The sequence below is a fragment of the Haliotis rubra genome, unplaced genomic scaffold, assembly GCF_003918875.1.
Source record: "Haliotis rubra isolate DU_JTF1 unplaced genomic scaffold, ASM391887v1 Scf252, whole genome shotgun sequence".
In the NCBI taxonomy this organism is placed as follows: Eukaryota; Metazoa; Mollusca; class Gastropoda; order Lepetellida; family Haliotidae; genus Haliotis; species Haliotis rubra.
This window is the reverse complement of record NW_025766581.1, coordinates 40,220-63,281: the sequence shown is the minus strand read 5'-3', so window position 1 is coordinate 63,281 and position 23,062 is coordinate 40,220. Positions and strand designations below refer to the sequence as shown.

The following is a 23,062-nucleotide window of genomic DNA, read 5'->3' as shown; positions in this document are numbered from 1 at the left end:
TTCACCTGGTGGACTTTTTCACTTCTTGCTGGAAACGACCTATTTGAATATTGCATGTCTGCAATTCACCGACAAAGCTATGCCCATACGTTTTGGTGAATACACAAACATTTCCAGATTAACCCCACGTACAGTAGATCACGAGCAGTAAAGTGACAAACGCTTAAACCACAGCTCTGCACTGACTTTCATTCTTTTGATTTTTATGTCAGACAAACACGTACTCTTTCACTTCCGTGTCTGTGCATAGAAATAAGAAACCGTATTTATCACAAAATATATCGCACATGCCTGTCTGATCGCCATCTTCTAACGTGAGCAGTTCACTGACAAACTCCCCCCGACTCTGTCAGCTGTATCACCTTGTCTGTGTTCCTATCTACAACCAGGATGTCTCCTGTAGTGGTAGTTGTGATACCACGAGGGTAGCTGAGTGGCTTGTCTCCGGTACGGTTGTATCTCCATAAAACATCCCCCTCGGACGTCAGACATGTCACAGTCTTGTTCCCCCAGTCAGACACGAGTATGTTGCCCTTGTTGTTGACACACATGTGCCTGGGGTAGGTAAACAGTGAGACATCATTGTGTGCAGTGATTGTCCTCAACACGTGTCCAGACATGTCCAGGATTTCAACAATACCGTAACCATGACAATCCTTGCCACCTGCTGCCAGAGATGAAAAGTTCAGAACAGCCAGACTGTAGTAAGTATTGTTAGTGAGGATGGTTGAGAGCAGCATCAGGTCAGGGGGTCACCTCTACCGTTACAATCTGGCGGGATTCAGGGACAGCAACCATCACCTGCTTCTGCTTCAATTGTGTCATCCCAAATGGTGAGTTATCCAGGGGAAGTTTACTGTGACATGGATGATTGTCTCTAATGTACAAAGATTTCAGGCAATTGTTATAACAGTCAGTGACAACACATGTCTGTATATCATCTACAGCCAGGACTGTTATGCACCTTAAGACAGGGCTCATCTTATCACTCTCCACCCTCACATCTATCGTGTCAACCAGCACTGGAGACAGTAGACATGTGCCCTGGTATGTGACCCCAATTTTCCCAAACTGCAGTTTATCTAGGGTCTTCAGGACCCTGAAAGTGTTAGGTATAAACCTGATCTCAGCTATTCTCCGGGTGTCTGCTGCCTCTGTATCCCTGACATCCTCCATCTCTACAGCTCCAGACTCCCAGGCCTGATACGCGTCATACAGGTCCATCTCACAGTCCGATACCAAGGCATGGTCAATGAACACACAGTGTTGTCTGTACATCTGCATCTCGATCTCTTCCAGCTTCACATCAGCTTGGAGTTGGTCGGCGTATGTCTGTGATATGGTATTCAGTTCATCCAAGAGTTGTGTTTCCTTCTGTTTAATCTTGTTAATCGCTGTCTGGCAGATCAACCTTATATTTTGAACAGCTGACTCTGTGATTCTAGAACTACTTTCGAGTTTCTCGTTTCGTATGTCTACTTTCTTTGACCTCACTTTCAGTCTCTTCTCCATGCCAAGTCTCTTCTCCATCAGTGCTGCCTTCATCCCTGGCTTCATAGACTCAATGGTGACGACAGTCTTACAAGCTCTGTGGTATATGATACAACATGTCTGACAGGCAGCCTTCCCACAGTCTTGACAGTGGAACTCAACACGGTTACTCTTGTGTTCCGTACACTTGATCCTCCGTTTGACCTTTGACCTAGACGACAGATCACACAGGTCATGGTTCAATGAATTCGGTGTCACTCGGTGTATCTTCACACATTTGTCACAGAGGGCCACTTCACACTCAGCACACCACAAGGCCCCTGGAGTTGTTTCCCCTAGTTGCTGACAGATCGTACAACAGGTGCTTGAGGTCCCTGTAAAACAAGTACATATGTACATGTTTTCATCGCAATTTGAAAAGGCTACGAATGGAAGCAGGGTATTTGTTTACACACACATATGTCAATGTTATGTCTACCACTGGTTTTAAATACACACACACACACGCAGGCACACGCACACACGCATATCATATTTTCACTTTACCTTGCACAGCCACCTCGGACCTATAGGTGTCAATCAGCCCCTGTATAATGATGCTGGGTTTGATCTGCCCCGCCCACTCCTCCACCGGCCTGCTGGGGTGGGGGACCTTGGTGTCTTGTCGACAGCAGGGACAGGGGATGGTCTTGGACTGTACAGCATCAGGTCTGGTTTGGATGTATGAGGTGACACATTTCCTGCAGAATGTGTGATCACACCTCAGTGTAGACGGGTCTGTGTACATCTCCAAGCAGATGGAGCAAGTCAGGAAATTATCCTTTACTTTCTTCTCTAGCCCGGCGGTCGCCATCTGCAAGATACACATGCAGTTTCTGCCTTCTTAGTTTAATAGAAATTACTTAGATTCAGTACAAGCAGCAATGAAAAATCTGAACAGACGCGCATCTGTATGTGAAGCTGTACACGAACACGCGCACACACACAGACACATAGTAAATATAAACAGATATCTATCTACATGTCTATCATCTATCTATCTATCTATATCTGAGCAGTCAGACTGGGAACACTGACATCTTATTGACCTTATTATTTACCATGCAAATCCGTAATAATTTTGGGAACGTATTCGTGCCAATGGTCGAAATCTCAGCTGATTGTCGTCCAGGAATATGTTACTACCATACAGTATCGAGACCAGGTTTTCACCCATCATCTTCGGCCATATATGCAGCTACATGGTCCTGGACTGACATGTTACTATGACAACGTCGAGCCCCACCATGTTATTACTAACACTGGTGATGATGTCATGGACTGTCCTTCCCGTTCCCTATTAAGGTATACACAGTGTTTTCTCTGACTGTCTATATTGAACAGTATATTAACAGGGAAGTTCGGACAAAACCTACATTCCTGTCATGATGATCAGGCGTGGCAAACACAACACACATATCTGCACCGCCACGACTTGGAGCATTACATGTTATCTATTCACTCACGGATAACCTCGACCCCTTTCAAAGGCAAACACTCACAATGCACATGCTCGACACGCCCCCTAGCCACAGACAGTAAGTTGTCGCACAAAACACAGAAGTAGGAACGATTGAATGGATACTTTCACCGAAATAACACCTGAACACTGATAAATTTTCAACTCAATGAACCAGTCAATGATAATAGCCTTGTATAATTAGATTTACCCAGTTAGCTCCATTGCTGCATGTTACAACACCATCGCGAGGCCATCGTTTATAGTGATAACGAAAGTAGACAACTTCCCTGTTAAATTCTCACTATTATCACTGATTTCAAAACGTATTGACACTCGTAGACTTCTGTTAGATAATGAATAACAATAGACAAAACACAATACCAGTAGGAGTGGTTAGTTTCACAACATGTACTCTTCAGAAAGTCTACCTTTCCGCTGGCTGTGTGCTCGAGCATGGTTTGTCACAATCGGTTGAACTCGCCCTTTTCCGTATAATATTATGCATTCGTCACCACTCGCCACCACTCGCCCCACTCGTTCACAGGAAATTCACGTAATTTGTCAACACAACCCAAAGGAAACGTCGACGCAGGGCATCTACACAGCAGCAACACAGTATCACATTTTCATTGAAGTACCAAACAAATTAAATGTCCCATAAAACAACTTTCAGAAAAAGTTGGAAACAACATGAACAATACTTGTTACAATTATTTCCCTGTCCTTCACCCACTCCCTGTGTTCCCTACTTAGTGATTACATGGGTCACATATACTGAATTTGTAGGCTGTATCTGGACCCGATTTCTCGAAACAAATTTAAGTTTTTACTCCAATTTCAAACTGAGTTTTACAATTTGAAACAGCTGAATTTCTAACTTGGCTGCCTTTTTAAAATAAAAGAGCTCAAACAATTTAGTACTCTATTCTTCAAACTCAAATTGTCTACTATATTTGAGTTTAATATCGATTCTGGGACATGCGTTCTCTCAAATTAGGCTAACTCTTGTAATGAATTGGCACGGTGACACCTCCTTTCACTCGACAAACTTTCCAACCAAAGGCAATAATTTTAGTGTTTTAAAATCCCGAACAGCTAGAATCTTATGGGAAGTCTGAAAAAGTATGACATGTTGCAAACCGTTTTTTAAAATCAAGAAATGCATATGTTTTGTAACTGTTACTCCCATTGACTTCTCGGAGCACTAATTCAAAGAGAACAAAAAATACCCTGGTTATTCAAATTCTAATTTTAAAAAATACAGTGAGGAAAAAGTTATTCGGAATGTTATATTGACATAGCCACATTGAGAAACATGTTTAGCAGACTGATGTCAGCTGTTGCTGGCGAGGTGCAGGCGGAGCAGCACTCCCTACGTACACGATGTGTCAGTGTCTCTCGCTCTAGCGGTTCACTTGTTCAACATGTATATGTTGTTTAGCCTCTTTTAAGCGCTTACTTCCTCTATGGAGTACATTAACACCGCTCGCTGGGACCTCGAAATAATATCGGTAGTGTTGTCTCCCTTCCATTATTGCAAGACTCTTTCCTGCACTGTTAATGAATTTAGGACTGAAGAAAACACACACAGCAATACTGAAGTGTCACAAACCAGAGTTGAACGGCATGCATTTCCTATAAAGTTCCCGATGAAGCGGCATGTGCTTACTTTCTTTTTTAAGATAAAAATCCTAAGCTTGAGGTAGAGCGATATTTTAAATCATTCAATGGCCACCAAATAGCTAGTTCCCTTCCACTTCCCTTTGCCCAAATGAACTGTAAATGCACGAGGCCGGTGAAACGTGTCATCTCTGTATATTTATCCCTAAAGATTTAGAATGACACTTTCCACACGACTTTATAACAAGAGGATGTCTTCAACCTTCCAACAGTCAAGTTATTTATGTGCAAGTCAAATGTCATATCGAAAGTATAAGCCATTATTTCCTTCTGCAGTTATGTGTTGTTCTCTGTGTATGGAAAACGGAACGTAGCGAACGCGTCAGGACTACAGGTATGTTTCACACAGGTAAATATTGTTTGAAGATCCACTAATGTCTTAGTGATAAAGTATTCTTTCTCTGTGCAGTCTCTTTGTTTCCAGAAGGAGAGATCAGACATCTTTCAAATGATTAGTTTACCTTCAGTCTTCCTATTGTCAACATATAGTCGTTGCCAGGATCGGACGTCCTCTGTGTAGTACTTAAAACCCCATGAAGATCCGGGTTAGAAGTGATCCCATACTTGTCCTAAGAGACGACTAACAGGTTGACACATGTCATCGTATCCCAATCGCCAAGATCGATTATCATGATGGTGATCTCGGGATTGACTGGTCCAGACTCGATTATTTACAATAGTCCGCCATAGAGCTGGAATATCGCTGAGTTGAGTGTTAAACAACAAACAAACAAACAAACAGGACAACAATAATTACATCCCCGTGACATTGGTGACGATTAGATCATCCGCATATCAGGGTATAAGATGAATGGTTTTCTCTGCCATTCCAAATCTCAGACTGCAATTAATTTCTAGTTATAAAATGGTGATCATTTCTTTCCATGGCCTTTTCTTACTGGATGTTTCATGTTTGTGTTGTGTCCGATAAAATCAGTCCACGATGAGCATATTCAATGTCATAAATTACGTTTGTAAATTATCCAGTATGTTTTAGTTGTACTGTTTTGCATTTGTTTTGGGGTAACGCAAAGAATTACCGATAAAGTTAAATATGCCCCCATCACTTATGATGTTGGTAAATGATTGCTCGTTTGAGTTCATGATATCACCTCCCGAGGTATGCGTTCTAAACTATATGTTGCAGCTTTCCTGTTTGCAACTGTTAGGTTCCTACATAATGTCAAACATAAAGTTAAAATGGAACATAAACGATGAAGTTTAAGTTCTTGCTATATGCCATAGAAATCCGTATATTATTACTTTTTTCCATATATAAATACGTTTTACTCAGTTAAAGTTGTAATGCACGTGCAACACGATCACAGTCCGTGCTTGAACAATGAAAATTCCATCAGGCGATTAGGTGCCTGACTCTGAGGATGTGGGCTCGAGTCCCGGATGGGACTCAACCCACCCACCCCCCCACCCCAAAGTACTAGAATATGAACTCTACTAAGAAAGTGTAATCCCAAATATAACATATGTTAAACCCCATAGGTTATTGGAGAATCCACTGGAGTCTTCGTCTTCGGTATATGAGGGGAGCTAACTCTTGCCTCTCGTCTCAGCATTGTGTGTGATGGTCATTGTACCCTGGAAACTCTGTATTTCTTGCAAGTAGGAATATTGATGAACATAGATTCATCAAATAGCATTTTCTAAAATGCCAATCAAGCAGGAATATTGATGATGAAAGTGAATATTACCACATTGCTGTAATCACTGCCCTTCTATTATTACCGAGTTTGAATCTGTACTACTACTGTGCTAACCTTATAATGATTTGTGATCTTAGTTAATTTGATAAAAAATAATTTCATTGTGTACATTGCAGTTACTAAATTCCTTATGGCTGAACTGGTCACGTGTTATTGCATTGATTTCCCAATGAATGTGAAAAGCGGACCAAAGCGGACTACTTTTACTGCTATAGATTGTTGGAGAATATCGGCTACAATCGAGACCAGTCCCTTTTTGTTTGATCCGTGAAGATCCGGTTAAAATTGATTTTCAGCAACCCATGCTTGTCGTAAGAGGCGGTTGGGCAGTCAGACTCGCTGACTTGGTTCGAAAATGTCATTCTAATTGCGAAGATCGACGCTCATGCTGTTGATCACTGGATTGTCTGGTCCAGACTCGATTATTTACAAACCGCCGCCATATAGCTGGAATATTGCTGAGTGCAGCTTTAAACAACAAACCAACCCTTTCCTTTTACCTGTGTCAATCGTCTACAGGGCATTTGGGCAATGTTCATCTATATGCAGGATCACTCACCCATCTTTCGATACAGAAAGGAATACATTAACATCCCTGCAGGAACTGAAGGCTCGCTGTCTTGATGTTTATTTTGAGTTACACGAAGAACATGTGTTCGGGTTCTATTCTCAAGTAGTATTTTTTTAAATGTGTCCGCTCGTTTTCAGGAAACCAATGCTTGAATTTGGCAGTTACTGACCATCTCAAGTAAAATAGAAACCTTCTTCCTGACATGTTTGTTCGTTCGTTCCAGTCTGACGTTTGTAGTTCTGCTAGCCTCCCACTGTGATCGATGGGTCCTGTCGGCCTATGCTACTCTCCGCTGATCGGCTACTGGCGTTATGTGCATAAATTAACAACAATAACCTTACACACGTTACGCCACAGTATGAATTCATTCTCGTATTTTCTGTCAGCTTTAATGTATAGGGCGTTTTTATGAAAGTGTTGTAGATATCTTTATCGGAACAATTGAATCAGAAGGATTGACGGAGTTCCTTTTTTCTCGGTTCACTGAGTTATGAATCGAAAAAAGGTGTGCAAACTGCAAACTGCAAACTGCAATAATTAATTAAAGCACATCTAATTCTTTATGGACTGTTTTTCGGTTGGATGAAAATATTTCAGCAAAGTATGAACATGATTACTGTGATGTAATATTCAAAGAAACGTAAAGGTGTGATGCAATTGACTCTTTCTCTCTCTGCTTCACAGTACATTTCCTATATATAGTTGCAGGTCAAGTCATTCTTGATTGAATCAGAGGACTCACTTAAAATCTCACCAGAGAACAAATAAACAGGATATCATACTGAAGAAACGTCCATGCTCTGTATACAACAACTTACTCCACTCTTACGTGCTGCTGGATCCAATGTCATACATATGTCCTTGCTATCAGCGTTTCATGAGCAGAGATGTTAGAATACCAATACTCACATTCGATGGTGACACAAACCTTTATTTATTTGTTCACATTAAACATGACATCGAAGCAATATTTGCCATTAACGACAGTTTGAATCATTTATCAGTAGAAACTGGACAAGTGTTTCGGGACGTCTACAATATAAGTAGAGAGAGAGAGAGAGAGAGGGAGAGATTGATCAGATTCATTACATCACTTGATGTCAATAACTTACGAGGGGCGGTGGGGTAGGCTAGGGGTTAATCAATCGCTCGTCACACCGAAGACCCGCACATGACGAGGTAGGTATCACTGCTTCTGTACAGCGAAGGAAAACTCTTTTATATGATTTCCGTCACATACGAATAAATGACCACGTTTATCAAGACACAGTCCAGATGGTGTCTGAAGACCATTGTCCGCCGTGAGGACGTCTCTGACAAACTCCCCGGTCCCTGTGAGAAGCATCACCTTGTTGCCGCCGTTCTCTCCTGACACAAGGACGTCCCCGGTGTTGGTCTGGACGATCCCTAAAGGGTACCCAATTGACGGCGTGCTCCTGCTGGGGTCGTGTTTCCACACCACGTCACCATCGGGGGTCATGCAAAACACTGAATTTGTACTTTTGTCGGACACAACGATGTTGCCACTGTTGTTGAGGAAGAGGTAAGCCGAGTGGTAGATGAGGGAGCCGGTTATTGATCTCAATATATTGCCTTCCATGTCAATGACGTCGACACAGTAGCCAGTAGCGTGCTGACCTCCCCCCGCTACCAAAGATGAAGGGCTGAGAACAGCCATGTTGTAATATCGCTTACAGGTGATTTTTGACAGGAGGGTCAGTTCAGGGGCCACTTTTACTGTTACAAGCTGGGCAATCTTTGGTAGAGCTATTATCACCCTGTTCTCTGTGAGACGTGTAATCCCACGGGTGATAATGGTCCAGTGGAAGAACACTATAGCAAGGCCCATTGTGTCTTGTGTAGAAAGATATCAGTTGGTTGTTTCTATCATCGGTGACGACAAGTACCTGCGACCCATCGACATCGAGAACAGTGACATCTGTTGCATCTATAGCCCGGGCTTTCTCATTCAAAGATGTGTAGGTGATCGTGTTCACTAACACCGGTACATATAAGGGGTTATCGTGGTACGTGAAATCAACCTCCGCCAGGCGCAGGTTCTCAACGGCTTTGCCAACTTTCTCAGATTCATGATTGAAAGTGATTGTGTTTATTGAACGAACAACATCCCCCTGGCTCGCCCCATCCCCAATGTCCGTCAAGTCTTCCAGAAAAGTCTGACAATTCGCCCCATTACCATCCTGCATAGCTTTGTTGATAAAGTCAGATTGTTGTTGGAACCTGTACAGGTCTGCTTCCTCCTTCAGCAATTCATCATTCAGCTGCTGAAGCTGCTTCTCCGTCATTTCATCCAGCTCTGTCATCAGCTTCGTTTCCTCGTGCTTAATCATATCCACGGCATCCTTGACAATTTCCACAATGCGAGCTTGATTGGATTCCTTGCGTTCACGGGCCTCCGTAACGACTCTCTGTTAATGTTGTACGTACGCTGACCGTTTGTCCACCTCCTTGGAGAACGACTCCACTTGGTCCACCAGGACACACTTGAGGTCTGACGTCGTGGGATGAGTCGTAATGGCGACGCTGTCGTTGGATTGTTGAGACGGCTTACTTGTTTCTGAATTGCCAACACTTGGCAATTTGGGATTCCTTCTGATTCGACCCATCTTAACTTCAACCCCCATCGCTGGATTACCGAGGTCACGTTTGCGACTGGACCGAGTTTGAGGCATCTTTGCACTGGTGCCTACAAAATACACTACTTTCAATGATGAAATCAGTTATAAAAACGTTGTAATTCACGTTACTTGCTGTATTTCGATTAGTTACATCAACTGCTAAAGGGTTAAGGTAAAGCATAGGGCGCTCAGCTTTCCGAGGTCGCTTAAAATTTGTGGAAGAAAACCAACCTTACTGTATGCAAAATGTTTGTTTGCTTGTTGTTTAACGCCAGAATCAGCAATATTCCATCTTCGTGGGTAGTACACAGAATGATCATCTCGTGCCACTGTGTGCATGCATGGTAATGTTGATGCATTCAACTCCTGTACGTGTATAGCGAGACGGAGATCCCACTGAGGCTGTATTTATTTTGTTCTGTACTTCTGATCTCTAGCCCCCACTGAATATTTGTTCTGACATAAAATAAGTTTTTCCTATGTCGCCATTCCCCCACATGAGAAAATTCAAGCCCCCATGAAATAGAAAAATACTTTTCCCGTAGCCCTCGGTCCGCTTGATTTTCATTTACCTTTTGTTAAAAGATTCGTGTCCAAAACAAACTCGATCTGTCCCGTTATAATACATTTAAAGACTGACGCCACGTGTTCTAAACTTTAGAACATAAACTAAGTTACACAATTAATAGAATGATACAATGACATGTGGTCAGCCAAGTCAGCGAGCCTGACCATCCGGGTGCCGTTGTACAAAGCGATCTTAGGTGACTGTAACTCCCATACCTTAACATAGACATAAGGTAGACTTAGCGCTAAGGTTGTTTTGTACAACGGCACCCCGATCTCATTAGTCACCTCCTACGACAAACATGGGTTATTGAAGACCAATTCTAACCCAGATCTTCACGGGTCAACGTGAAAGTGATGTACTTACCTACTTACACCTTGGTCAGACTGAAGGCAAGTGTGCACAGCGTGCTCGCAGTATTCAGATCCTCAACACGCGATGTGGTCAGTGGGATTAACAGCGGGTCAGGTTTCATCGGTGTGACCTACTTTAATGGAAAACGCCCCCTTACTGATAAACTGATAGGACATATCTTGTACCAAGCTACCCAGGACTGTGATCCATGAGTCACTGACAGTCAGGGTTCAAGTTAAAAATATTTGCTGAATTACGCTGATATCGATGCAAACCGCACTTAAATAAATCGACGGTTAGGAGAGAATATAGAAGAATGAAAAAAAACAACAACAAACAAACAACCCAAACAAAACATGAAAAGCTTTGCAAATTTACAATGCCACTCTTACGCCTGTGAACGCATTAGCACATTGATGAGTCGGACATGTGATGTCATGTTTGTTTTTGTTCCGTTGATATTGACGCAACAATCTAACTCATCAAATACATAACGTGCGAAATAACCTCTCTTAGTTACCAGCTTAGACTAACATGAGGTCAGCAGACCTCAAGCCCTCCCTTCTAGATGTGACTCCGATAGACACATCCTGGCCTATGACTGACTCTAAAATATAATTCTGGAATAAATCGTAATACTAACAAAAGAAAATAGTCACTTAATGTATAGTCGACATCTAAAATTACTTTCCAGAAGTGTCAATACATGGCACAGTCAAATACGTTGTGTCGAACTCATGGTTGTCTCGAAGCAAAGGTTTGGTCCCTTCGTATGATGTATGTCGAAGCTCGGATAACTCGAAGTATTTACGTACAACCCTTCAACTTCGACACAACAGTGTTGACTGTATATTATGTAGGTTATATGAAGGATTTAACACTATGTCGACACCATCACATACACACAATACAAGATCTACCGTAGGCCTAAATACATAAAGAAATTAATTAGTTAAACAATCAACAAAATATGAAGCAACACTCAACGTTTTATGCTTGTAATAACGTATATAGTGTGTGATGGCATATATTAACTTTCCTTGTTATGTTCATTTAGGGCAAAAGATACTCCTTCACTTCTCCACCAACACCAACAAATAAATGTCTCTCATTGTATAGATACAATGCAGTGGGAGAAGCCAGTCCATCTTCAGGCACAAGAATGTCCTTGACAAACCGCCCAGACTCGGTCAGCTGGATCACCCTGCTGGTTTCATAGTCTGCCAGAAGGATTTCCCAAGTTCTGGTAGTCTTCACACGGAAGGGTCTGCTGAACTCCCCATTCTCAGCAGGGGAGTGCTCCCACAATGCATCTCCCTGTGGTGTCAGGCAAACGAGAGACTTACTATTCCAGTTGGATACGAGTACTTGAAACACACAACCTGTTATAAATACTTTTGTCCTTAATACTTCCAGACAGAACGAGTTGGAGTTCCTTCCCCTCCATGTCCAGGATATCAATGGCTGCTGTATCATACTTACACCCTACTAGCGTGGAAGGGGTTAACATACGTAGGCCAATGTAACGACGTGTTGATATCAGAGAGGCAAATGAGGTCAGGCGTGACAGCTAGTATCGATATCCTGAAGGAATCGGGGGCCGACACCATCACTTGGTTTTGTTCCAGGTGTGTTAGATCATGAGGTGTGGCCACGCCATACTCACTGTGGCAAGATTTGTCATTTCTAACGTAAAAGGACTTCACAGATGTATTGTGAAGGTCGGACACAACAATGGTCTTGATGCCTTCAACATCAAGGATAATTATATCAAATACGTAGCCAGTCTCTCGAAAGTCATTCTTTAGGGCAACAGTGGTTCGACACATTAATGAGTCGGACATGTGATGTCATGTTTGTTTTTGTTCCGTTTCCGTTGAATTCATTGTCCTGTTAATCTTTCTAAAGTTGATTTTTCAAACTGGATTAAACTTTTGAAACCCGAAAGGAATATCAACCAAGACATCAACACCAAGGTCACAGTATCACAATAGTTCTGTAGTCATCCATCTCAAGAAATAAACGAACTGGGTTGTTTCGGGGATAAAGATTAAATTTACTTTTGAGAGTTTGCTAGTTTATTTGACCCGGCGTTAAACCGAGGCAACATTTTCTTTCTCAATATTCGTTCACTTGTCTTTTGTGAATGTCGATGTCGATGGGAATCACCTACAGAGCGTAAGGTATACACGTCATTAAATTCCTCCAAGAGCCTTTTGATTCATGTGATTCTTTAACAATAGTTTGACTTCATTTCGGGAGCATAACAGATGAGCTGCTTTGGATTATTTGCGTTTTCAAGGCAGTATGTCGTCGACTTTCGTCGAAACGTGGAAACATTTTTATTTCTTGAGCATGACATAAATTGTCTAATATTCATTCTGAAACCGAACAAAAGAAACAAGACAAATATATCCATAATATCCTATTTGGCTTTGTTAAAAAAGAAGGCATTTGTGCTTTTTGTGTAACGGCACCAGGACAATAATAAGCTGACAATCCAAACTGAGTTCAAGTTGTGATAATTATTCGTTTTCGATGATAGTTTCTGACTCAGGTTAGGGCGTTTTTCAGCCTGATTAGCAACGTGGTCCTTGACATCTAGCGAGACTAGGCAAAACGGTTACATTCATGGTCCGGATAAGGCAATGGAAATTTGCTTGAATTTTCATTGTTCAAGCACGGGCTGTGATCGTGTTGCACGTGCATTACAACTTTAACTGGGTAAAAAGTATTTTCATATGGAAAAAGTAATAATATACGGATTTCTATGAAATACAGCAGGAGTTCCAGCTCCATCGCGTTTGTTGTTTGACATTTTCAGATTATGTAGGAACAGAACAGTTGCATACAGGATAGTTTAGACAGCACATCCCGGGAGGTGATATCATGAACTCAATTTCTATTTGAAAACGAGGAATCATTTATGAGCATCATCAAACACTGTTCACTAATGTTGGGGGAATATTTCTTCACTTTTTCGGTATTTATTTAAGTGACCCAAAACAAATGCCAAATACTACAACTAAAACATACTGGAGAATGGTGGAGAATTTACAAACGCAATGTATGACATCGAATAAGCTCTTCGTGGATTGATTATGCCGGACACAACAGATTAACAACATGAAACAGTCGGCAAGAAAAGACCATGGAAAGAAATGATCCCCATTTTATAACTAGAAATCATTGCACTCTTTGCATGAAACTTGGAATGGCAGAGAAACCCATTCATGAAATATGATATACTGGTCATCTTGAAAGATGACCAATGAAATTCAGTGGATTCTACTGTCATGTACACCGGTGTCGTGGAGATGCAATTACTTTTGTCTTGTTCGTTTCTTGTTTAACGCTCAATTCAGCGATATTCCAGTTATATGGCGGAATACTGTAAATAATCGAGTCTGGACCAGACAATCCAGTGGTCAACATCATGAGCACCGGTCTACGCAGCTGGGATTCGATGACATGTGTCAATCAAGTCAGCGAGCCTGACCACCAGATCCCGTTAGTTCCCTCTTATGACAAGCATGGATTATTGAAGATCAATATTCTAACCCGGATCTTCACGGCTCGGCTTAAGTGAAACACAGCATGCTTCTAACAAACCATAAGAAAATGTAAGAATACAGGTATAAAAATAAAGGTCCTACAGTCCAAGTCTTATAACCCAGGTAGTGAAGTGTAAGTATGTAAGTATGACTACCCACCATGGTGAGACGTTTGACGACTCTCCTGCTGAGAGGAGAATGAGGTGACAATGTACCCACCTAGTGAGATTGGACTGTTTGACTGATTGACATGTGCCAACCATGCTAGCCTGACCACCCGATCCCGTTATTTGCCTCTTAGAACAAGCATGGGTTCCTGAAGATCACTTCTAACCCGGATCTTCATGGGGTTTTAAGTACTACACAGAGGACGTCCGGTGCCTTAGCTAACGGACAACGACTATGTGTTGAATATATGATGTCTGAGGGTAAACTATTCATTTGAAAGATGTGATTCTAACTATCCCACTATCTAATGTCTGTTTTCAAATGAAAACTATAGCCTATATGTCATGAATCTTTGAACAGTGCTCAATTAATCCACATAGCACTTGCTTGAGTTACGAGAGGGTATAAAAAAATTCTAATTATCACCAAGACGTATTCAGGGTAAAAACTTTATCTTGATTTCTTGTCCTTAAGACTTCTATATACATAGGCCCAATCCAGAGTTCTCCTAACATTTCTTGACCTTGTGCAGACGCCTGAATAGAACCCCTGATTTCATTGAAAACCAACCCCACCTCTTGAATGACCTCATTGATATCGTCAAAACGGCGTCCACTTCTTGGCTCATCTGTGAGTAGCATATGACCGGTTTGAAAATCCCTTTTCCATCTCACAACACTATCATAATATCTTCACAAAATACAGATTTCATCTCCTCGTGAATCTGTCGAGAAGTGCAACCCTTCAAGTGCAAAAACTTGATAACACTGCGCGCCTCAATCTTCTCCATACTTGGGTTTACTCGTGATAAACTAGCACAAGATTGAATGAAGTGAAGTAAAATAGTTTTGGTCCATTAACTAGATAAGGAGCACTGATGAGATGGGAGATCCTGGACCTGAGGAAATCTAGACTTGTGCATTTATGGCTTTGGCATTACAGGGTGGGCTAAGCAACAGGGGACAAAATGTGGTTCACAGACACTGAGACAGACTATTGGATCGTATGCCATACACCTTTCTATGTTGACAGCGTTTCACGCAAGTAATGAGCAGAGACGTAAGGTTTCCTTTTCACCACATGCCTCGGCTTTTAACCATAAGTGGTGTGCATTATCATACTATGTTAAGATCATATTGTCCTGTCTAAGTGTAGGTACAACCACTATCACCACTGATGTGTTTCATCGAGTCATCATGCGGTCCATTTAGTTGCTGGAAGTGACCTTTAAGTGAATATGGTATGTCTCAACTAGACAATATAAGCTATATCATCAGGTTTGGGTGAAGATCGTTTATATGGATACTGAATATTCTATGAGGAAGAAACTCCGAAAACTGACCAACAGTTTCAGAGTTCCTGTGGTCCTAGTCCATCCATACATTAGTCAATGTATATATGTCTCCAGGGTTTCATGCATGGGGTTTCTTTGAACTTCAGCTGGTTCAGCACACTGTTGAGATCAAGTTGAGGTGAGGTGAAATTAGGCAACTTCGTGCTTGAGAATATTTCGCTCATATGACGACGTGCATGCGTGTGTATGTGTATGTGCGGTTGCTTGTACTAGCCCAGACTTAAGCTGGTTTTATAGTGCTAGCCCACTGAGATACCATGCCGCAGTGAAGCATGAATACCCCACATAGACACATTATACTGACTCCTAGCTGACCAGTCCTTGTTGTACCCATTAATGCCGAGCGCCAGACAGGGACCAACAAGTACCATATTTTAACGTCTTTTGGTATGACGCGGTCAGGGATCGAACCCGCGACCTTCCGCTCTCCGTGTGGACGCTCTTACCACTACACCATGGTCATCTCAGGTCATCCAAGGAATCTCCACAACAGCTGGTGTGTTTCACCTGGTGATCATGTGGACTATTTCCCTTCATCCTGGAAATGACCTGTTTGAATACTGCATGTCTGCAATTCACTGACAAAGCGATGCTCATACGTTTTGGTGAATACACAAACATTTCCAGACTAACCCCACGTACAGTAGATCACGAGCAGTGAAGTGACAAACGCTTAAACCACAGCTCTGCACTAACTTTCATTCTTTTGTTTTATGTCAGACAAACACGTACTCTTTCACTGCCGTGTCTGTGCATAGAAATAAGAAACCGTATTTATCACAGAATATATCGCACATGCCTGTCTCATCGCTATCTTCTAACGTGAGCAGCTCCCTGACAAACTCCCCCGACTCTGCCAGCTGTATCACCTTGTCAGTGCGGCTGTCTACAAGCAGGATGTCTCCTGTGCTGGTAGTTGTGATACCAGAGGCGCAACCAATGGCGCTGTCACCGGTAGGGGCGTGTATCCACACAACATCTCCCTCTTGCGTCAGACATGTCACAGACTCACGTTCCCAGTCAGACACGAGTATGTTGCCTTTGTTGTTGACACACATGTACCAGGGGTAGGCAAACAGTGAGACGCCATTGTATTTACTGATTGACCTCAACAGGTGTCCAGACATGTCAAGGATATCAACAATGCCGTAACCATCACAATCCTCGCCACTTGCTGCCAGAGATGAAAGGTTCAGAACAGCCAGACTGTCGTAACTATTGCGAGTTAGGATGGTTGAGAGCAGCACCAGGTCGGGGGTCACTTCTACTGTTACAATCTGGCGGGACGAAGGTACAGCAACCATTACCTGCTTCTGCTTCAACTGTGTTATCCCAGATGGTGGGTTATCCAGGGGAAGCTTACTGTGGCATGGATGATTGTCTCTAGTGTACAGAGATTTCAGGCAGTTGTTAGAAAAGTCAGTGACAACACGTGTCTGTATATCACCTACAGTCAGGACTGTTATGCACCTTAAGTCAGGGCTCATCTCATCACTCTCCACCCTCACATCTATCGTGTCACCCAGCACTGGAGACAGTAGACATGTGCCCTGGTATGTGACGTCAATTTTCCCAAACGGCAGTTTTTCTAGGGTCTCCTGGACCCTGAAAGTGTTAGGTATAAACCTGATGTCATCTATTCTCCGGGTGTCTGATGCCTCTGTATCCCTGACACCCACCATTTCTACAGCTCCAGATTCCCAGACCTGATACGCGTCATACAGGTCCATCTCACAGTTCGATATCAAGGCCTGGTCAATGAACTCACAATGTTGTCTGTACATCTGCATATCGATCTCTTCCAGCTTCACATCAGCTTGGAGTTGGTCGGCGTATGTCTGTGATATGTTATTCAGTTCATCCAACAGTTGTGATTCTTTCTGTTTAATCTTGTTAATCGCTGTCTGGCAGATCAACCTAATATTTTGAACAGCTAACTCTGTGATTCTAGAACTACTTTGGAGCTACTCGTGTTTTATGTCTACTTTCTTCGACCTCACTTTCAGTCTCTTCTCCATGCCAAGTCTCTTCTCGATCAGTGCTGCTTTCATCCCTGGCTTCATAGACTCAATGGTTACGACAGTCTTACAAGCTCTGTGGTAGATGATACAACATGTCTGACAGGCAGCCTTCCCACAGTCTTGACAGTGGAACTCAACACGGTTACTCTTGTGTTCCGTACACATGATCCTCCGTTTGACCTTTGACCTAGACGACAGGTCACATAGGTCATGGTTCAATAAAGTAGGGGTCACCCGGTGTGTCTTCACACATTTGTCACAGAGGGCCACTTCACACTCAGGACACCACAAGACCCCTAGTGTTGTCTCCCCTAGTTGCTCACAGATCATACAACAGGTGCTCGAGGTCTCTGTAAACACAAGTACACACGTTCTTATTTTCATCACAACTTGAAAAGGCCACTCAAGAAAGCAGGGTATTTTTAACACACACAGATGTAAATGTTAAGTCTACCACTGGTTTTAAATACATACATACACATACACACACGCACACACGTGGATCATATTTTCACTTTACCTTGCACAGCCACCTCGGATCTATAGGTTTCAATCAGCCCCTGTAAAATGATGCTGGGTTTGATCTGCCCAGCCCACTCCTCCACCGGCCTGCGGGGGTGGGGGACCTTGGTGTCTTGTCGACAGCAGGGACAGGGGATGGTCTTGGACTGTACAGCATCAGGTCTGGTTTGGATGTATGAGGTGACACATTTCCTGCAGAATGTGTGATCACACTTCAGTGTACACGGGTCTGTGTACATCTCCAAGCAGATGGAGCACGTCAGGAAATTATCCTTTACTTTCTTCTCTAGCCCGGCGGTCGCCATCTGTAAGATACACATGCAGTTTGTACCTGTTTAGTTTAAAACAAATAAATTACGCTTTACTCACTACAGATTCAATAAGCAGTAATGGAAGATCTGAACATACGTGCACCTGCATGTGAAGCTGTATACAAACACACTCACACACACAGACACACTTTAAATATAAACTGATGTCTATCTACCTGTCTTTCTCTCTATGTATTTAACTGTATATACATACATACAGAGAGAGAGAGAGGCAGCGAGAGAGAGAGAGAGAGAGTCTCTCTCTGTGTGTGTATGTGTGTGTGTGTGTGTGTGTGTGTGTGAATGTGTGTGATATGTAAACTGCAAGTGAGCCTCTGTACCCGAGCAGTCTACTGGGCACACTGACATCTTTTTTACCTTACCATAGTTACCATATTATTTACCATGCAAGTCGGTAGTAATCTTGGGAGCATATTCGTGCACATGGGTGCCAATCTGAACTGCTTGTCGTCCAGGATGTTACTGCCACACAGTATCGGAGACAGGTCTTCACCCACGTTCTTCTGCCATATAAGCAGCTACATTATCCAGGACTGACATGTTACCATGACAACGTCGAGCCCCACCTTGTTGTTACTAACGCTGGTGTTGACGTCATGGACTGGCCTTCCCGTTCCCAATTGTGGTATACACACGATTTCCCTGACTGTCTCTAATGAACAGTATATCATAAGGGAAGTTCGGCCAAAACCTTCATTCCTGCCAGATACATGCACTTCAGGTGTGGAAAACACAACCGACATATCTGCACCGCCATGAATTGGATCATGTACATATATTTAATCTAATCGCTCACCGTTAACCTCAACCCTACTCAAAGGCAAACACTGAATCTACACATGGTAGACACGCCCCCTAGCCACCAGAAGTAAGGTATCGCACAAAACACAGTAGGAGGAACGATTGAATGGACACCCTCACCGAAATTATACCTGAACACTGACTATTACACAAACCAATGAACAGGTCAATGTCAGATCGTATTTACGTCATCATAGTTACCATAATATTGACCATGCATGTACTTAATAATCTTGGGAGCATATTCGTGCCAATGGTCGATCTCAGCAGATTGTCATGCAGGATAATGTTACTGCTATACAGTATCGGGACCAGGTGAACAGGCACTCTCGACCCAAACCTACGTTCCTGCCAGATACATGCACTTCAGGCGTGGAGAACACAACCGACATATCTGCACCGCCACCACTATACATGGTGTCTATTCACTCACCTTTAACCTCAAACACTGACAATGCACATGATCGGAAAGCCCCGCAGCCAGCAGTAGTAAGGTATCGCTAAAAGCACAGTACGTAGGAGGAACGATTAAACGGATACATTCATTGAAAGTACACCTGAACACTATTATTCAAGTCCATGAATCAGTCAATGACAAAACCTTTGTATAATTGGATTTACCCACTTAGCTCCAGTGCTACGTGTTACAACACCATCGCGAGGATATCGTATAAAGTGATAACGAAAGTAGACTATAGTACTAAGTGACAGTATATACCTTGATTGCAGTTTTTAGCGTTACAAGCCCCTGTGAAGTAGACAACTTACCCTCACAATTATCACTGATTTCAAGACGTACTGACACTCGTACATTTCTATCAGATAATGAACAGTTGACAAAACACAATAAATGGCATCAGTTGTCAGTTTAACAATATCTACTTTGCAGAAAATCACAAGCAATGACTTAAGTCTACCTTTCCGGTGGCTGTGTGTTCGTGTGGTTTGTCGTATTCGCTTGAACTCGACCTTTTCCGTAAGTGTTCTCTCGGCTGGGCGCGTATTACCCTTTGTTGACGTGAAGGACGTTTCTGTGTATAGGTAAGAGTCTATGTCGGCCTTTTCGCTGATTTGTGGGTCCATTATTGTAAATCTTTGGTTACTTGTAGTCTATGGTACGTGATATGTTTTGAAGGGTATAGACGTCAATAATGCTCCCACAATGCTCATAATAAAAAGTATATTTAATGATTCTAATCTCTTGTTAAAGCGGAAATATGGATGTGATATGATCTTGGAATCTACAGAATTTACTGAAAACACTTTGTTGAAGGTGTGTAAATAGCAAATATTTCTATTGTCTAGGACATCGCTGTGAGGCAGTAAGGGTGTACAAACGGTTATCTGACAACCAGAAAGCTGCAGTGTCTGACATCTGAAAAGTCAAGACCAGCCGAGGCCCACCCGCAAACCACTGTAACCACGGTTACAAAGACCGACCCACAGCCAGGATGTTCTGTTGGAGAGGCTTGTTCCACAACCCGAAATCCCATCTACTGACAGGCACAAAACTGTCCATGTTACTCTAAGCTTTAAGCAGTTAATCATTAAATAAAGGATTTCCTCTTTTGAATTTTGTTATTTTATCTTGTCACAGGTATTCCCACTTGTAACACCCGGTTAGGGGTCTTTGTTCAAAAAGTAACACCTCGTACCGGGTTTTACAACTGGTAAAATCTCCAACTGGAGGTTATTCCAAGGTTTTAAGTTAACTCTTCAATAAAATGGACAAAAATAGGGTTAGGTTTATAATGTCTGTAAAACACGACCCGGTGTTGGTATGCTTACAAGAAATTCAGATAATGTGTCAACATAACCAAAAGAGAACGTTGATGGATTAAAGTGGCAAAGAAATTAAATGTCCAGTAAAGCAACTTTCAGAAAATCTTTGAAACAACATAAACAATACTGGTTACAATTCTTTCCCTGTTCTACACCTACTCCCTGTGTTTCCCAACTAAGCGATTTAATCTTTTACACATACGTATACTGAGTTTGAACACGTATCTAAACAGTAAGTGACCGTTCACATGTATTCATGTTCATCTCTAAATCCTTCCAAGAACTGAAATGCATGTGCTGTGTAATTGTTACTTATAACTCCCATTGACTTCTCCCACCCGTGAAGGTCCGGGTTAGAATTGATCCTCAGTAGCCCATGCTTGTCGGCTTGTCGTAGGAGGCGACTAACGGGATCGGGTGGACAGGCTGGCTGACTTGGTTGACTCATGTCATAGTATCCCCATTGCAAAGATCGATGTTCATAATTCTGATCACTGGCTGGTCCAGGCTCGATTATTTACAGATAGCCGACATATAGCTGGAACGTAGCTGAGTGCGGCGTTAAACAACAAACCATAATCAGCCAACATTGACCTCTCTGAACACTAATTCAAATAGAAGAGAGACACAGACACATTGAGAAACATATGTTCATCAGGCCGAAGTCAGCTGTTGCTGGCGAGGTGCAGGCGGAGTAGCATTCGGCACGTACACTATGTATCAATGTCTCTCGCTCTCTCGGTTCATGATGTTGATCACTGGACTAACCGGTCCAGACTCGATTAGTTACAATATTCCGCCATATAACTGGAATATCGCCGAGTTGAGCGTTAAACAAGAAACAAACAAAAAGGACAGAAATAATTACATCCCCGTGATATTGTGACAATTAAGATCACCCGCATATCAGGCTAATAGATGAATGGTTTTCCCTGCCATTCCAAGATTCATGCAAAAGTGCAATATTTTTTATGTACAGTATGGGGATGATTTCTTTTATTAGCCTTTTCTTACAGGATGTTTCATGTTGATAATATGTGTTGTGTCCGACATAAATCAATCCACGATGAGCATACTCAGTGTCAAACATTACGTTTGTAAATTTCTCCAGTATGTTTTAGTTATACTGCTTTGCATTTGTTTTGGGAGAAGTTGATGAAATATTCCCCAACTTTAGTGAACAGTTTTTGATGATGCTAGCAAATGATTTGGTACTTCAAATAAAAGTTGAGTTCATGATATCACCTCCCGAGGTGTGCAATCTAAACTAGATGTTGCAGCTTTCCTGTTTGCAACTGTTATGTTCCTACACAATGTCAAGCATAAAGTTGAAATGCAACATGCACGATGAAGCTGAAACTCTTGCTACGTTTCACAGAAATCAGCATATAGTAATACCTTTTCCATATAAACATACCTTTTACACAGTTAAAGTTGTAATGCACGTGCATCACGTGTTTGAATAATGACAATTCAAGCAAATTCATCGCCCTATTTGGATCATGAAGGTAACCGTTTTGTCCGGCTCTACGTCAAGGGCCACATTGCTAATCAGGCTGAAATGCGACCTAACCTTAGTCAATAACTATCATGAAATACGAATAAATATCATGCACTACTTGAACTCAGCTTAGATTGTCAGCTTTAATATTGCTCTTGGTGCAGTTAAACAAAAAACACAAACACCTTCGTGTGAACAAGACCCTATAAGGCTATCATGGATATTTTCTCTCGTTTTTTCGCTCATATTTCAGAATTTTTACTAGACAGTTTATGTCATGCGCAAGAAACAAAATGCTTCTACAAAAGTTCGACGTATTGCCTTGATAAATCAGGTAATATATAGAGGGCACAGCCACATATCTGATATGATCCGGAAACTTGTTTGAATCAGCGAAGTGAAATTAACCAGAGACATGTGAATGAATATTGAGAAAGAAAGACAAGAAAATGTTGCCTCATTTTAACGCCGGGTCAAATGAACTGGCAAACACTCAAGTGTA

At 42.2% G+C, this 23,062-nt stretch overlaps 4 protein-coding genes across 4 annotated transcripts in view; all 4 read right to left on the bottom strand.

The window, feature by feature from the left end:
* The window catches only part of LOC124279547, a 128,391-nt gene extending 124,936 nt beyond the window's left edge, over window positions 1–3,455 (bottom strand). Inside the window, exon 1 of the mRNA XM_046715376.1 lies at window positions 3,421–3,455. The gene's annotated coding sequence lies outside the window, so the exon portion shown is untranslated. The remainder of the gene's footprint in view (window positions 1–3,420) is intronic.
* The window catches only part of LOC124279579, a 132,558-nt gene that overhangs the window by 94,679 nt on the left and 14,817 nt on the right, over window positions 1–23,062 (bottom strand). The gene's annotated exons all lie outside the window — the stretch shown is intronic.
* Window positions 170–20,184, bottom strand: LOC124279550 (E3 ubiquitin-protein ligase TRIM56-like). The gene is made up of 3 exons (XM_046715379.1): window positions 20,046–20,184; window positions 18,143–18,449; window positions 170–1,865 (listed from the first exon to the last, which is right to left on the bottom strand). The coding sequence occupies exons 1-3, from the start codon at window positions 20,088–20,090 to the stop codon at window positions 745–747; spliced, it is 1,473 nt and encodes a 490-aa protein (XP_046571335.1). The 5' UTR covers window positions 20,091–20,184; the 3' UTR covers window positions 170–744.
* On the bottom strand, window positions 7,878–10,670 carry LOC124279553. The gene is made up of 2 exons (XM_046715383.1): window positions 10,538–10,670; window positions 7,878–9,671 (listed from the first exon to the last, which is right to left on the bottom strand). The coding sequence occupies exon 2, from the start codon at window positions 8,811–8,813 to the stop codon at window positions 8,151–8,153; it is 663 nt and encodes a 220-aa protein (XP_046571339.1). The 5' UTR covers window positions 8,814–9,671; window positions 10,538–10,670; the 3' UTR covers window positions 7,878–8,150.

Bases quoted from the DNA above. Each gene is read 5' to 3' on its own strand.
- LOC124279553 (XM_046715383.1), bottom strand. From the start codon at position 8,813: ATGGGCCTTGCTATAGTGTTCTTCCACTGGACCATTATCACCCGTGGG.
- LOC124279550 (XM_046715379.1), bottom strand. From the start codon at position 20,090: ATGTACGAGTGTCAGTACGTCTTGAAATCAGTGATAATTGTGAGG. The intron at 18,450-20,045 runs GTAAGTTGTCTA...TGTATCTTACAG, and splicing joins AATCAGTGATAATTGTGAGG to ATGGCGACCGCCGGGCTAGA. The intron at 1,866-18,142 runs GTAAAGTGAAAA...CTTGTTTTACAG, and splicing joins ATCCGAGGTGGCTGTGCAAG to GGACCTCAAGCACCTGTTGT.